Here is a 14,352-nt window from a genome sequence, read left to right as displayed (position 1 = left end):
GAAACAACAATATTCAAAATTTTCAAGAAATTTCCAAAACCCATTTTTTAAAGGGACTAATCCAGTTATGAAGGGGTTTTGAAAGACCCTTGTATTAAAACCCCCCATAAATCACCCCATTTTCAAAACTGCACTCCTTAAATAAGCCAAAGCAACATATACCTCGTATATTAACGCTATAAGTGCTTAACAGGAATGAATACAAAATGGAGGTGAAATTTTCAAATTTGATTTTATTTTACTAATATTTTCGTTTAGCCCTAGAATTTGCACATTCACAAGGGGTTAAAGGAGAAAATGCATCCCACAATTTGTTATTCAACTTCTCCCAACTACCATAGTACCCCACTTGTGGGTGTAAACTAATATATGGACGCACAGCGAGACACAGAAGGGAAGGTGCGCCAAGGAGCTTTTAGAGGGCAGATCTGGCTGTGATCAGTTTCAGGAACCATGTTGCAGTTACAAAGCCCTTGAGGTGTCAAAACAGTAGAAACCTCTAGAAAGTGACCCCATTTTGAAAACCACACCCCTCAAATAATTTATCAAGTGATGTAGTGAGCATTAGTAACCCCAAAGTGAATATGTAACTTGTGCGGAGTAAATTGGGTACACCAAATCCTATTCTATTTTTCCACTAGCTCCTATGACACGGACGGGGAAGAGGAGCATTCTGGGGGATCAGCGCTGGTGTATTATCTCTCATAAGCTCTAAATATGGGGTGTCCCCTGAAAACGCTCACACAGCTTATACATTTCCTTCTAGTCGCAGCCACTTATGTCCTAATAATTTGGCGACTTTTAGGGTTTTTGTCTTCACATTGTACAAGCTAGATTTTTATTTTTATTTTCTGGCAATGTGGCCATATGAGGGCTTGGTGTTTGCGGTATTAGATGTACTTTTCAATGCCACCATTTTGGGGTGCCTGTAACTTATTGACTACATTTTATTAGCTCTTTCTGGGTGGGATGTAAAAGGAAACATCAATTCTGGCATTGCTTTTTAGCATTTATTTTTTTCCCCGTGCAGAGTACAGCATAAGTAACATGTTACCTTTATTCTGCGGGTCGGTACGGTTACGGCGATACCACATTTATATTTTTTAATGCGTTGCTATTTGTGCAGAATAAAATTCAATTCAGGGAAAAAATCAATTATTTTTGCATCGCCATCTTCTGAAAAGCATAAGATTTTTATTTTTCACTAGACAGAGCTGGTTGAGGGCTTATTTTTTGCGGGAAGACCTCTGCTTTTTATTGGTACCATTTTGGTTTTCATCTGACCAATTGATTACTTTTTATTGAACATTTTGTAAGGGAAAGGTGGTGAATAATCATTATTTTGTGCGGTTTTCTACGTTTTTTTTTACGACGTTCACCGTTCAGGTTAAATAATGTTTTAATTTTATTGTTCAGGTTATTACGAACGCGACGATACCAAATATGTAATGTTTTTTTCTATTTTTCTTTATTTTACATAATAAAACATTTTATATGGGGAAAAGGGATTTTTGGGGCTTTATTTATTTATAATTTATTTTAAACTTATTTAAACTTTTTTCTAACTTTTTTTTTCTGTCCCCATGGGGGATTGAAGCAGTGATCGGCTGATCACTGCTTCACTATATATACACTGCAATACACGTGTTACACGTGTATTGCATTGTATAGGAAGCTGTCAGCCTGTGTAGACACACAGGCTGACAGCTTCCTTTTTGGGCAGGATCAACCAAGTACGTGCAGGGGACGGCATGGGGCAGACCTGGGGTCACTGATCAGACCGCAGGCTGCCCTGTTCGAACACCGGCACCCCCCGAAACCGGCACGGGGGGTGCCGATCGGCACCATTTTAAAGCGAAACCCCGGAGATGCCGGCGGTCATGTTGACCAACGGCATCTCAGGGGTTAACACCCGCGATCGTACCCGGTTCCGACCGCGGGTGTCACGGGGCATTGTCAGCCGTAACATACGAATGTTGGGAAGGGGTTAATTTCTATGGTCCCATACACATGGCCATGAATTATACAGTCAAGTGTGTGGGTCAACAGTCCAGGCCACAAAATATGGAACAGTTCCTATTGTTGTCCAACTTTTCGACCTTGCTTCCACATCTCCTATTCATTGAATGAAAGGGGCTATGCAAACATAGTTGGTACACAGGCAGCAAACAAATGAGTTTCTCTACCTAAAAAAAAAATATTGCTGGGGCCACACAGTGGCTCAGTGGTTAGCACTGCAGCCTTGCAGCGCTGGAGTTCTGGTGTTCAAATCCCACCAAGGGCAAAAAATCCATCTGCAAGGAGTTTGTATGTTCTCCCCGTGTTTGCATGGATTTCCATCCCATATTCCAAAAAGACATACTGATAGGGAAAAATGTACATTGTGAGCTCTATGTGGGGCTTACAATCTACATTTAAAAAGAAAAAAAAATTAAAAAAAAAAAAAATACTGCTCTCAGGTAAGGTAGCAAAAGTCACGTGACAGGTTAATTTAAAGGGGCCAAAATACAATTTTTGCTATGTTTTTTATAGGTTATCATGGCAGTGGAGGGGTTGTATGAAGGCCCTGTGTCCACTATCTCTATGTCTATGCTTGTTCTGCTATTGCTAAAAGAATTTTACTGTCAGACTCAGGCTGGATTTGCACAATTACTAATACGTATGGACTTTATAAGGACTGTATTACTATATGGACTGTATTACTATATGGACTGTATTACGGCCACTGATCCCATCCAGGGTGCAGGTTAATTGACCTCAATTTGCAACATCATAGATCCTGCTGCTAGTTTTGGGGCATTAGATCCACAGCTAGGTCACGATTTGCAAATATGAGCATATAGGAATATGAGTCCTTTTTTAGGCTAGGGCACCGCATTGAGAAATTGCAACATTTTTGGCTGCAGAGAGTGCAGCAGAAGAAACTGTTTTTTTTACAATAGCAGTGAAGTAAATGAGATTTATTTTAATCTCATTTACATATTGCAGAGAAGAAAGGCAGCGGAAAGTTGAATAGTCAATAATGCAGGTATCAGTTACTTCCTCATTGAAAAAAATGGGAAGAAGATTAAAAATAAAAAAAAAAAAAGAGTTCATTGTTTAAAAATATTAACAAAAAATGTAAAAAAGGCACAAAAACATATATGGTATTGACGTATCCATAGCAATCCCTACTATAGAATTTATACATTATTTAGCAACTATAGTGAATGCCATAAAAATTTAAAACAATGCTAAAATATTTTTTTTTAACATATTGCTGCTCTTGCAAGAAATAAGCTCTCGTTTAGCAATGTCAATGGAAAAATGTGTTCATCCATAGCCGTGTACTGTCAGAGTGGGGCTTTTCTCACAACCCTTTTGACAGTGGGGAGAGATCGGTGCCGAAATTAACGGCACTGATATCTCCAGCCCAGGGGTACATAATAGGAAAAGTGACAGCACGCTGAATTTGGTGTATGAAACGACATATGCATGAGGACATCGAAGGTCCTCTTTAAGTCCCAAACTAAGCTTTGTCTTAAAGATGTGAGATCCTTAAGGATGCTTGTGTCATACTTTAAGCAGAGTCTTATGGACCAGTCATACTTTACTTTATGCCATAATATAAGGGCAGACTAGGTGAATCTCATGGTCTTTCCCTGCTACCAATCGTATACGCTTCTATGTTCGTATTCGTCTGTTTGTATCTTGAAACTTTAATATTTATAAAATGTTACCATCAAATGACATTTTAACTGATGTGTTATATGTAACATCAAAATTGTGATATGCCACAAAATGCATTTATCGTAAAATATGTTCATTTAATTGTATTATCACCGCATAGTCAAGATGAACATTCAGAGCAGATGTATAAAATATAGTGAATCATAGGATATTAAGTATGACAGGAAACAATTAGCCTGCCTACCAATCAATAGGAGAGTGAAACAAGCCTGCCATTTGTCATTCAAAGTAAAATATGATTAAAGTAGGCAATTTCAATTTATGCACACATTTTAAAGAAAGAACACTTATCCTCTAATTCATGTCTCCTGTTTCACCATGTAATCACATAGTGCTGCATGCAGACCTTGTGCAATAGCCAGGGATTTTGAGTAATGACACGGAAACGCGTACTCATTGGCTCATTTGCATTTCATTATCCAGCATCCCTGTCTTCAGTGGAAGCAGTGGCCTAAATTAACCAAGGCTCAATGATTGCCTGAGCAGTTCTGTGATATGCCATCAGTTCTGAGAAATTATGCTTTGTATATAATTGATCATTTATAGCTAGACCTTAATGCAAATATAATGCTCTAATAATACAAAAACCATTACTTAATCTGCTTCTTGAATGGCCAAGGAGAAGTATTTTAACTGAACATTAGTGTTTCCTTTTAATTGTTAGTTGTGCTTAGTGCAATTATGTAAAACATGTATAAAATAATATTGTTTATATACACAGTACATCTGTATAGAATTGCACAGATATGACAGACAGACATGATAGACAGTACATCTATATAGTATTGTACAGACATGACAGACAGTACATCTGTATAGTATAGTACATACATGACAGACAGATAGTACATCTGTATAGAGACAGACATGAAAATCAGATAGTAAATCTGTATAGAGACAGACATGAAAGACAGACATGAGACAGTACATCTGTATAGTATTGTACAGACATGACAGGCAGTACAGCTGTATAGTATTGTACAGACATGGCAGACAGACATGACGTACAGTGCATCTGTATAGTATTGTATAGACATGACAGAGAAGGTAGAGAGGTCTGGTTTGCTAGCACCACTATTTATTCCATATCAATACCCTTTCCTATAAGACTTAAGTTATATCATTTTATGTAATATAGTAATTTAGAGAAACAAAGTTTGTATTGGCAAAAAACAAAATGAGACCTTCCATATTACCAAAGGAAAAATAAAACCAAAAAAGTGAAACCTCTCCAAAAGGCCACCTCTTTGCGAAGTCCACCTCTGATCTTGACCATATTTATTCACCATATATATTGGCTTTCTTCTTTAACCCATTGTTATTAATCATAGCTATATACTGTATATATTGTATTTATACTGTATTCATTATATTTGTGACCGGAGTAGGGATGTATTCTGTATCATACAGTTTAGCTCCTGTCACAGCTGCCTAGATTGTATATAATGCTGATTCCAGCAATTTAAACTCTTAGAAGACTCAGCCAGATTAGATAAGGTGATAAACTGTATGACAAAGGTAGGGGCTCCCTGTATTAGTCCATCCTCCCCATGACATGATCAGGGACTGTTAATATGTTACAATAGTAGCTGTTGGCCTAGCAAAGGCTCCACAGGCCTGCCATTAATATCTGCTTATTAGTTTATGCCAGTGAAATACTAACAGGTTATAATACTATACATTCCAAAGCATTTTACAAGCAATTAAATAATCCCTTGTTGGGACAAAGAAAAAAAGTATACACAAACGTTTCCTCTCATTTAAAAATAAATAAATAAATCAACCCCTTTCTCATTAAAATAATTTTATTTTGAAAAAAAAGTAACACTACTGATATAAAAATAAACATAACGTCCATTGAAAAATACAACTTATCCAGCAAAAATCAAGTTCTCTCAATTCTGTAGTAATTACCAAATACTCCAATGGACTAGTAATTACCAAATACTCCAACAAGGACACTAGCCAAGAGTAGCCCTCTAGCTGGTTTGACATCAGACCTGTGAAATCCCCTACTAGGGAATGTGACAAGATGGAAGGGGGCATGACTAACAGTGATGGCCCAAATTCCTACAGGGTGTGGTCAGTATTACAGACATGTGTATAGAAGCAACGCTGCCTGTTCTTGATACACTTGGTGCTCTTCAAGTTTAAGACAGGCAGATTTTCATCCACTGGTCCCGAAAGTGACCATATCCCTGTAAATAGATCAAGAAGGCGAGGCACTATAAAGTGCCTAAGTGTCAACATAAAGCAGTCATATTAGAAGTAGTATATACTACAAAAGCCAGCCACAATTGTGCCAAATGCTAGAAGGAGAGCCCATAAGGAAGCATCCATATATGGGTCAGAAGATAGATGCCACTCCCCATAATCAAAAAACACTGAGATGGTAAAACACTTATAAGAATTAGACAAAAAATATTTGTTCTCTATTCTTCACAGAAAAGACAATAGGGTTCTCAGAGTAAAGGAGCGAAATACAGACTAAGGAAATAACAGCAACAATACAATATGAGCCAACAAGAATAGGAAAAAAATAGATAAAACAGTATAAATTGAAATCTGCTCAGTGAGGCCTTTTAAGGACACTGTATTCAGTTTAAAGATGCACTTTTTGTAGGATAAAACTATGCCCATCAACACCTGCTCACTAGGATGTATTTGTTGAAATATATGACAATATCCTTTCATCCCACTCATGACAATGGTTCTCGTAACATGCTACAGATTTATAATGTCACCTAAGACGTTTCCTCACCTTCCAGTGAAATCCTGTCTGGTCTTGCCAACGTGTTCCAAACCATAGATACATGTGTCTTTGTAGATAAACCTTGTGTCTTACAATTAATATAGTCATGGATGATATACTCTGTTCTTTTCACCCTACTCATAAAACTTTTACCAACTTTAGTCTTGGACACCTCAAGCACCAGCCGCAGCAATAGCAACCAGTTATCTTCCCGTCTAACCAACTCCTCCCAATAACAGGCTGGTGAAAATAAATGTACTAGTCTATCACATAAGGACCTTCTTCTCTTGTACAGTTAGGGCCAGAAATATTTGGACAGTGACACAAGTTTTGTTATTTTAGCTGTTTACTAAAACATGTTCAGAAATACAATTATATATATAATATGGGCTGAAAGTGCACACTCCCAGCTGCAATATGAGAGTTTCCACATCCAAATCGGAGAAAGGGTTTAGGAATCATAGCTCTGTAATGCATAGCCTCCTCTTTTTCAAGGGACCAAAAGTAATTGGACAATGGACTCTAAGGGCTGCAATTAACTCTGAAGACGTCTCCCTCGTAAAATTGTAATCAATGAAGTAGTTAAAAGGTCTGGGGTTGATTCCAGGTGTGTGGTTTTGCATTTGGAAGCTGTTGCTGTGACCAGACAACATGCGGTCAAAGGAACTCTCAATTGAGGTGAAGCAGAACATCCTGAGGCTGAAAAAAAGAAAAAATCCATCAGAGAGATAGCAGACATGCTTGGAGTAGCAAAATCAACAGTCGGGTACATTCTAAGAAAAAAGGAATTGACTGGTGAGCTTGGGAACTCAAAAAGGCCTGGGCGTCCACGGATGACAACAGTGGTGGATGATCGCCGCATACTTTCTTTGGTCAAGAAGAACCCGTTCACAACATCAACTGAAGTCCAGAACACTCTCAGTGAAGTAGGTGTATCTGTCTCTAAGTCAACAGTAAAGAGAAGACTCCATGAAAGTAAATACAAAGGGTTCACATCTAGATGCAAACCATTCATCAATTCCAAAAATAGACAGGCCAGAGTTAAATTTGCTGAAAAACACCTCAAGAAGCCAGCTCAGTTCTGGAAAAGTATTCTATGGACAGATGAGACAAAGATCAACCTGTACCAGAATGATGGGAAGAAAAAAGTTTGGAGAAGAAAGGGAACGGCACATGATCCAAGGCACACCACATCCTCTGTAAACCATGGTGGAGGCAACGTGATGGCATGGGCATGCATGGCTTTCAATGGCACTGGGTCACTTGTGTTTATTGATGACATAACAGCAGACAAGAGTAGCCGGATGAATTCTGAAGTGTACCGGGATATACTTTCAGCCCAGATTCAGCCAAATGCTGCCAAGTTGATCGGTTGAGCGCTTCATAGTACAGATGGACAATGACCCCAAGCATACAGCCAAAGCTACCCAGGAGTTCATGAGTGCAAAAAAGTGGAAAATTCTGCAATGGCCAAGTCAATCACCAGATCTTAACCCAATTGAGCATGCATTTCACTTGCTCAAATCCAGACTTAAGGCGGAAAGACCCACAAACAAGCAAGACCTGAAGGCTGCTGCTGTAAAGGCCTGGCAAAGCATTAAGAAGGAGGAAACCCAGCGTTTGGTGATGTCCATGGGTTCCAGACTTAAGGCAGTGATTGCCTCCAAAGGATTCGCAACAAAATATTGAAAATAAATATATTTTGTTTGGGTTATGTTTATTTGTCCAATTACTTTTGAGCTCCTAAAATGTGGAGTGTTTGTAAAGAAATGTGTACAATTCCTACATTTTCTATCAGATATTTTTGTTCAACCCTTCAAATTAAACGTTACAATCTGCACTTGAATTCTGTTGTACTGGTTTCATTTCAAAACCAATGTGGTGGCATGCAGAGCCCATCTCGCGAAAATTGTGTCACTGTCCAAATATTTCTGGCCCTAACTGTATGTAATCTGGGGGTATAGTTCCTATAGTTCCTAATATCATCGTCCATCATCAGAATTTCCCAGTGTTTTTGTGTCACCTCCATCCCCTTTATTATTAGCAATTCACTGCATATTACTACTTCCTCACAATAAACACATCTTTGTATTGCTATATTCTGACAACCATAACTTTTTTCATTTTTGCATCTACAGAAATTTAAGAGTGACCACCTCTTAATTACAATTTGGTGAAGAGATGGTCTTTTTATGTCCATTGCTGTATTCCTGTGATAGATGAAAGCAACAGACATTAACCCCTTCCCGCTGCAAACATTTTTTTGATTTTTGTTTTTGATTCTCTGGTTTCCAAGTCCCAGAACTTTCTTGCTTTTCCATTCGCAGAGCCATAAGATACAAATTATACCGGTATCATTTAGTATTCGGAATGACATAGTGAGAAGCTTGAAAAAAATTCTGAATGGGAGAGAAAATTGGAGAGAAATTGCGTTTGTGTGACTTTCTTTTTTATGTCGTCCATTGTGCAGCCTAAATGACATGTCACCTGTATTCTTTGTGTTGGTATGATTCTGGGGATACCAAATATATATATTTTTTTTGTTTGTTTGTTTGTTTTTACTCTTTAGCCTAAATCCAAAACTTTGCAAAAAAAAAAAAAAAACATTTATTGGAGTCACCATATTCTGACATCCATAATCTTTTTATATTTCTACGTACAGGGATGCCATTGTGGAGCCATTTTTGGAAATTTCTGATGGGAGGCAAATTGGCCCTTTTGATTTTTTTCCCCACTGTGGCAGCCACCATATGAGTGGCCGCCATCTTTAAAGACCTGACATCCATCCACCATGATAGTACGGCGGATGTGAGGAAGGGGTTAAATAATGGTCACATGAACAGATGTAGGAAAGATGCAAGATTATTCTCTTCTGGAAAGCAATTTAGAATGTATAGGGTGGAATAGAATAACACCGCTATAATGTGTGCTAGGTTAGGCCTTGTGGGTAGCATTACTTGTGTCTGCAGGATTTTCTCTTTCTACATATGGTGTGAATAGAAAAACAATATATTCATTCTTGCTGAAGAAAACAAAGATCAGCACAATCCTAGAGCTGCTATTATCTGAAGGTTTATAAAGACTGGTGTGACAGCCTGACAATTTCAGATGGGGTTTAGCCTAACTTTATTGATAAAGAAGAATAATCAAGCAAATTAGTCTATGCTGCCATCAGACAGAAGAGTTAAAATGGCACTTCTAAATTATAGCCACTAGAGAAGAAATGTGATCATTAAAGCTGACCAATAGCCCAAGTACTCATCAATAATATGTCCAAGTCAGGAAAGCTTAAACTTCTAGCAAACTTTACTGTTCTCTTCCACTTTCAGTTGAATAACAGATATTTGAAAACTCCTATTGGACAACCTAGTTTTGAGTCTTTCATAAATAGTTTCAAGCATTTTTTTTTTAATTGTTGCATTAAAAGAGTATTCATTTTAATTAACGGACCATCAAAATATAGGTCATTTTGCAGTGTATGAAGGATCCATGAGAACTGGTGCTCAAGGGTGTAAAAATGTACATTTTTCAAGGCCACTTTCACCCACAATTGTGGGAATTATTTCTAACACATTTCAATGTTATCATTTGGGGTACATAAAATATAATGATGACATTTGCTAAAAAAAAAACCCTGCTGATGTTATGTTAACTTTATCCCATGAACTGTTGGGATTATATCAATTCCATATTAGTTGTTTCCTCTTGTTAAAGGGGTATTCCCATGAAAATAATCATATCTATTTTTGTAAATACTTAATAGTTAAACATTTTTGCAAATACAAATAGTCAAAAATTCTGCAGTTTAAGATTTTCTCTCACCATCTTTATGGTGACAAATGTCTGTTGCCAATGGATATGACCACGAATGCTGGAACTTTCTATGGTCTGGGTCTTGTCAGGATCCCAGCCATGATTTTCTTATTGTAGCTGGGATATCAGACAGGGACACTACATGTATCAGGAGATACCCCGGCCACAATAAGGAAATCATGGCAGATCTTCTGACCTTAGAAAGTTCCTGCATTCATGGTCGTATCCATTGGCAACTGATCAAGACAACAACTTGTGACCACAAGATATTTGGAGAAAATCTTTAAAACTCTGCAAAATTTTTAATTATTTATAGTTGCAAAAAATTTTAACTTTTAATTATCTACACATTTAAAAATTATTTTGTTCGTGGGAATACCCCTTTAACTATTAATTTTTATTTTTTTTTACAAAATCAGGTTTCATTCATTCATTTATTTATTTTTATTTATTTGATTTATTGGGGTTAGGCTTTTACTTGTCTTATTTAACATACTGTTGGATGCAACAGTTTCAGACCTATATACCTAATGTGGTGTGTAAGATGATAAATGGACAGGGAAAATTTATACATGGTGTAAACCATATTCTGTATACTGTATATACACTGAATGGTTACTTTGTTAAAGACGCTCTTTTAGCAGCATTTTTGATCTGCTTTTGCCTTCAGAAGTGCAGTAGTACATTGTGACACACAGGTATCATCCACTGGTATGAGAAGCCCCATGGTATGCCAAGAAAACACTCCAACAAAGGCCATTATTCCACCTTCATCAGCCTGTGCGGTTGATATTTTCCAGGATGAATTTGACCCACCCACCAGCATGGTATATCTGATCAGCCAATGCCTTTCCGTTGTGATCCAAATCTTGTGCTCTTTTGCTTTTCTGTTGTGGAATTTTGCTTTTCTGTTTTTTCTTACACAGCAATGACACTCAGACTGGTTATTCACTACTATAAACCATCTGTTTTAGGGAGAAATTAAGCATGCATTTGTATTTGGCTGCAATTTGCTTGACTATGCACTGCCTGTTTGTCTAAATGATTCCTGACATTGTCCTCTTGCCCCTTTGATGTGTTGTCTACAACGCCTTGTTTTTGGATGTTTTTTCTTAGTCAAATCATTATCATTATCATTATACTCTCAACAATGTTACACAAGAAAACCCTGCTAAGTTGGGACTTTTAGGAATACTGTCTAGCATCATTGACCATGCCTAGTTTCAAGTTACACATATTCCTCGATTTTCACATTCTGCTATGGCTTCACGCTAAACCTGAACCATGAAAAATGTGCTCACTTGTTAGTACGCTGAACTCCGGGGTCACATGTCTAACTTTCAGAGAAGCTTCAATCAATGAAAAGACAGATATCATTAATAAAATGGTCATTCACGTTATGGATAGAAAGTGGTAAATTTATCAAGTCTTGCAGTCCAGAATGCTGGTGTAAATATGTTCCAAGGTAGAGCCATGCGATGTTGTGACTCTACTTACACAAAAAAATTGGAACATTTTGTATTTTTGCACCACTCATTCCACTTTTGACATGTGGTTGGGAAAGTCTGTCCAATGCAACTTTTTAAAGCGTTACAAAAATGGTCACAATCTCCTTTCAGTAGGGAAATGGCATAGAAACGGAGTAGCATTCTTCACTGAAGTGTTAGAAATAAATATGTATTAAGCAACTTGAGCAATTAAAAAAAAATACAATATGAGTGATACGAACTTGAGAGATTAGATAAATTTGATACAATGTAAGGCAGTGCAAACTCCAGAAAAACTGACTTACCTTCATGATTAAGTCTCAAAATGTGTTTGTTTTTTTTGTTTTGTTTTTTTTAAATAGCAGTAACTTTATCATCTGTCTCTGTTAATTTGTATCTCTCAGGAAAGCAAAGGAGACTGAGATAAACCTTATAGCAGGGGTCCTCAAACTTTTTAAACAGTGGGCCGGAGGCAGAGCAGGTCGCACAGACATCGGGAGCAGTGCCCTCCATTAGGTAAAGTGAAGTGCACTCCATGGCCTGGCCCGAGCTCCCCAGGAGCGTCATTATAAATGCACGCCTGCTGGCATTGTCGGCGGGGCCAGACAGAAGTGCTTGGCGGGCCGCATGTGGCCCTCGGGCCGCAGTTTGAGGACCCCTGCCTTATAGTGATCACCACTATTGGCTTATCATAGCAATCAATGTATAATTTATCAATAGGCAAGTAATGAGGAGAAACTTGGCATCAGGATCTTACTGATAAGCCTGTACAGGGGTAAGTTCTGCTGCTTCAAAGTGGGTTAATACAAAATGCGACTGGGGTAGGGAGGTATAGAAATAAGAAAATGCAGACAGTCACAGATTACCAATAAAATAATTAACATATTTTCTTACCTTCCCGATTCAAAGGTAAACCATGTAGAGTCTCTTCCATATCTTCTTAAAGAGCTCAGCGGCCACATAACCAACTTGACTTTTGCATTGTGAATATCCCACAGGTAGATGTTTTCATGTGTGATCTGCATTGTGCATTCCCCATAGATGTCTAAATTTGGTGTTGGCATTAGATACACATTGAATCTCTCTAGATAAATGTAAAGAAAAAGAATAACATGAGTAGAACTTTTTTTTATTTTATTTTTAAATGATAAAATATGCAATAATGTAAATGCAGTGATATGGTGTTGTCTATAGAAATGAACAGTCATATAGTCTACTATAGTTCAGTTGTTTCAAATTAAAAGATAAACTCAAGATTAGATCTTATGGTTGGTTCTTCAATCTGATCTTAACCCCTTCCCGACATGCGCCGTAATAGTACGGCGCATGTCGGGTCTGTAACTATGGCGACCGCCCGGGAGCCGGGCAGCCGTCATAGCCGCCGGGTGTCTACTGCTTTAAGCAGTAGACAACCGGCTCTAATGCCTCCGATCGGTCCCCGGACCGATCGGAGGCATTAACCCCTCCGGCGCTGCTGTCAAAGGCGCCGGAGGCGCCATTTTCCCGGCGGCGCATGGGCGCCGCCATTTTGGCAGGGATCGCCGGCTCCTGGAGCATGCTCCAGGACCGACGTCACGTTGCCATGACAGCCGGGAGCCTTGTTAAAGGCTCCCAGCCGGTCTGCAAATTCTCTGTTTTGCAGGCTGGTGTATACAGCCTGCAAAAGAGATGATGATTTTTTGCAATGCATTGCAATGCATTAGCATTGTAATGCATTGCATTAGTGATCAGACCCCCTGGGGTTCAACACCCCTAGGGGGTCTAATAAATGCAAAAAAATAAATAAAAAAAAAAGTAAAAAAAAAATATAAAAAAATATAAAAAGTATTAAAAGTTCAAGTCACCCCCCTTTCCCTAGAACAAATATAAAAGTAGTTAAAAACTGTGAAACATATACATGTTAGGTATCCCCGCGTCCGAAATCGCCCGCTCTACAAATCTATAAAAATATTTTTCCTGTTCGGTAAACGCCGTAGCAGGAAAAATAGTCAAAAGTGCTAAACCGCCGTTTTTTCACTGTTTTAATTCTGATAAAAATTTGAATAAAAAGTGATCAAAGCAATAACATTTCTCGAAAATGGTAGAACTAAAAAGTACACCCGGCCCCGCAAAAAAGACGCCCTATGCATCCCCGTACACCTATGTATAAAAAAGTTACGGCCGTCGGAATATGGCGACTTTCAGAAAAAAAAAATGTTAACACCGTTTTGGAATTTTTTTTAGGGGTCAAAATGTAAATAAAACTATATAAATTTGGTATCCCTGGAACCGTACCGAAACACAGAATATAGGGGACATGTCATTTTGGCTGCACAGTGAAAGCCGTAAAACCAAAGCCCGTAAGAAAGTTGCAGAAATGCATTTTTTCTTCAAATCCACCCCATTCTGATTTTTTTTCCTACTTCCCAGTACATTATATAGAATAATTAATGGTGGCATCATGAAGAAAAAATTGTCCCGCAAAAATTAAGACCTCATATGACTCTGGGAGCAGAGAAATAAAAAAGTTATGGGGTTTAGAAGGAGGGGAGTCAAAAACGAAAAACAAAAATCAAAAAATGCCATCGGCGG

General features: G+C 38.1%; 1 protein-coding gene across 2 annotated transcripts in view; it reads right to left on the bottom strand.

The window, feature by feature from the left end:
• Positions 1-14,352, bottom strand: part of DOK6 (docking protein 6) — a 366,775-nt gene that overhangs the window by 148,383 nt on the left and 204,040 nt on the right. For both annotated transcript variants that reach the window (XM_075270784.1, XM_075270785.1), the window contains exon 5: positions 12,676-12,865. In XM_075270784.1, the coding sequence (XP_075126885.1) occupies positions 12,676-12,865 (190 nt within the window). The remainder of the gene's footprint in view (positions 1-12,675; positions 12,866-14,352) is intronic.

Source organism: Leptodactylus fuscus, chromosome 4 (assembly GCF_031893055.1).
Source record: "Leptodactylus fuscus isolate aLepFus1 chromosome 4, aLepFus1.hap2, whole genome shotgun sequence".
Classification (NCBI taxonomy): domain Eukaryota; kingdom Metazoa; phylum Chordata; class Amphibia; order Anura; family Leptodactylidae; genus Leptodactylus; species Leptodactylus fuscus.
The sequence above is the reverse complement of the archived record's forward strand: the minus strand, read 5'-3'. Positions and strand labels throughout refer to the sequence as shown.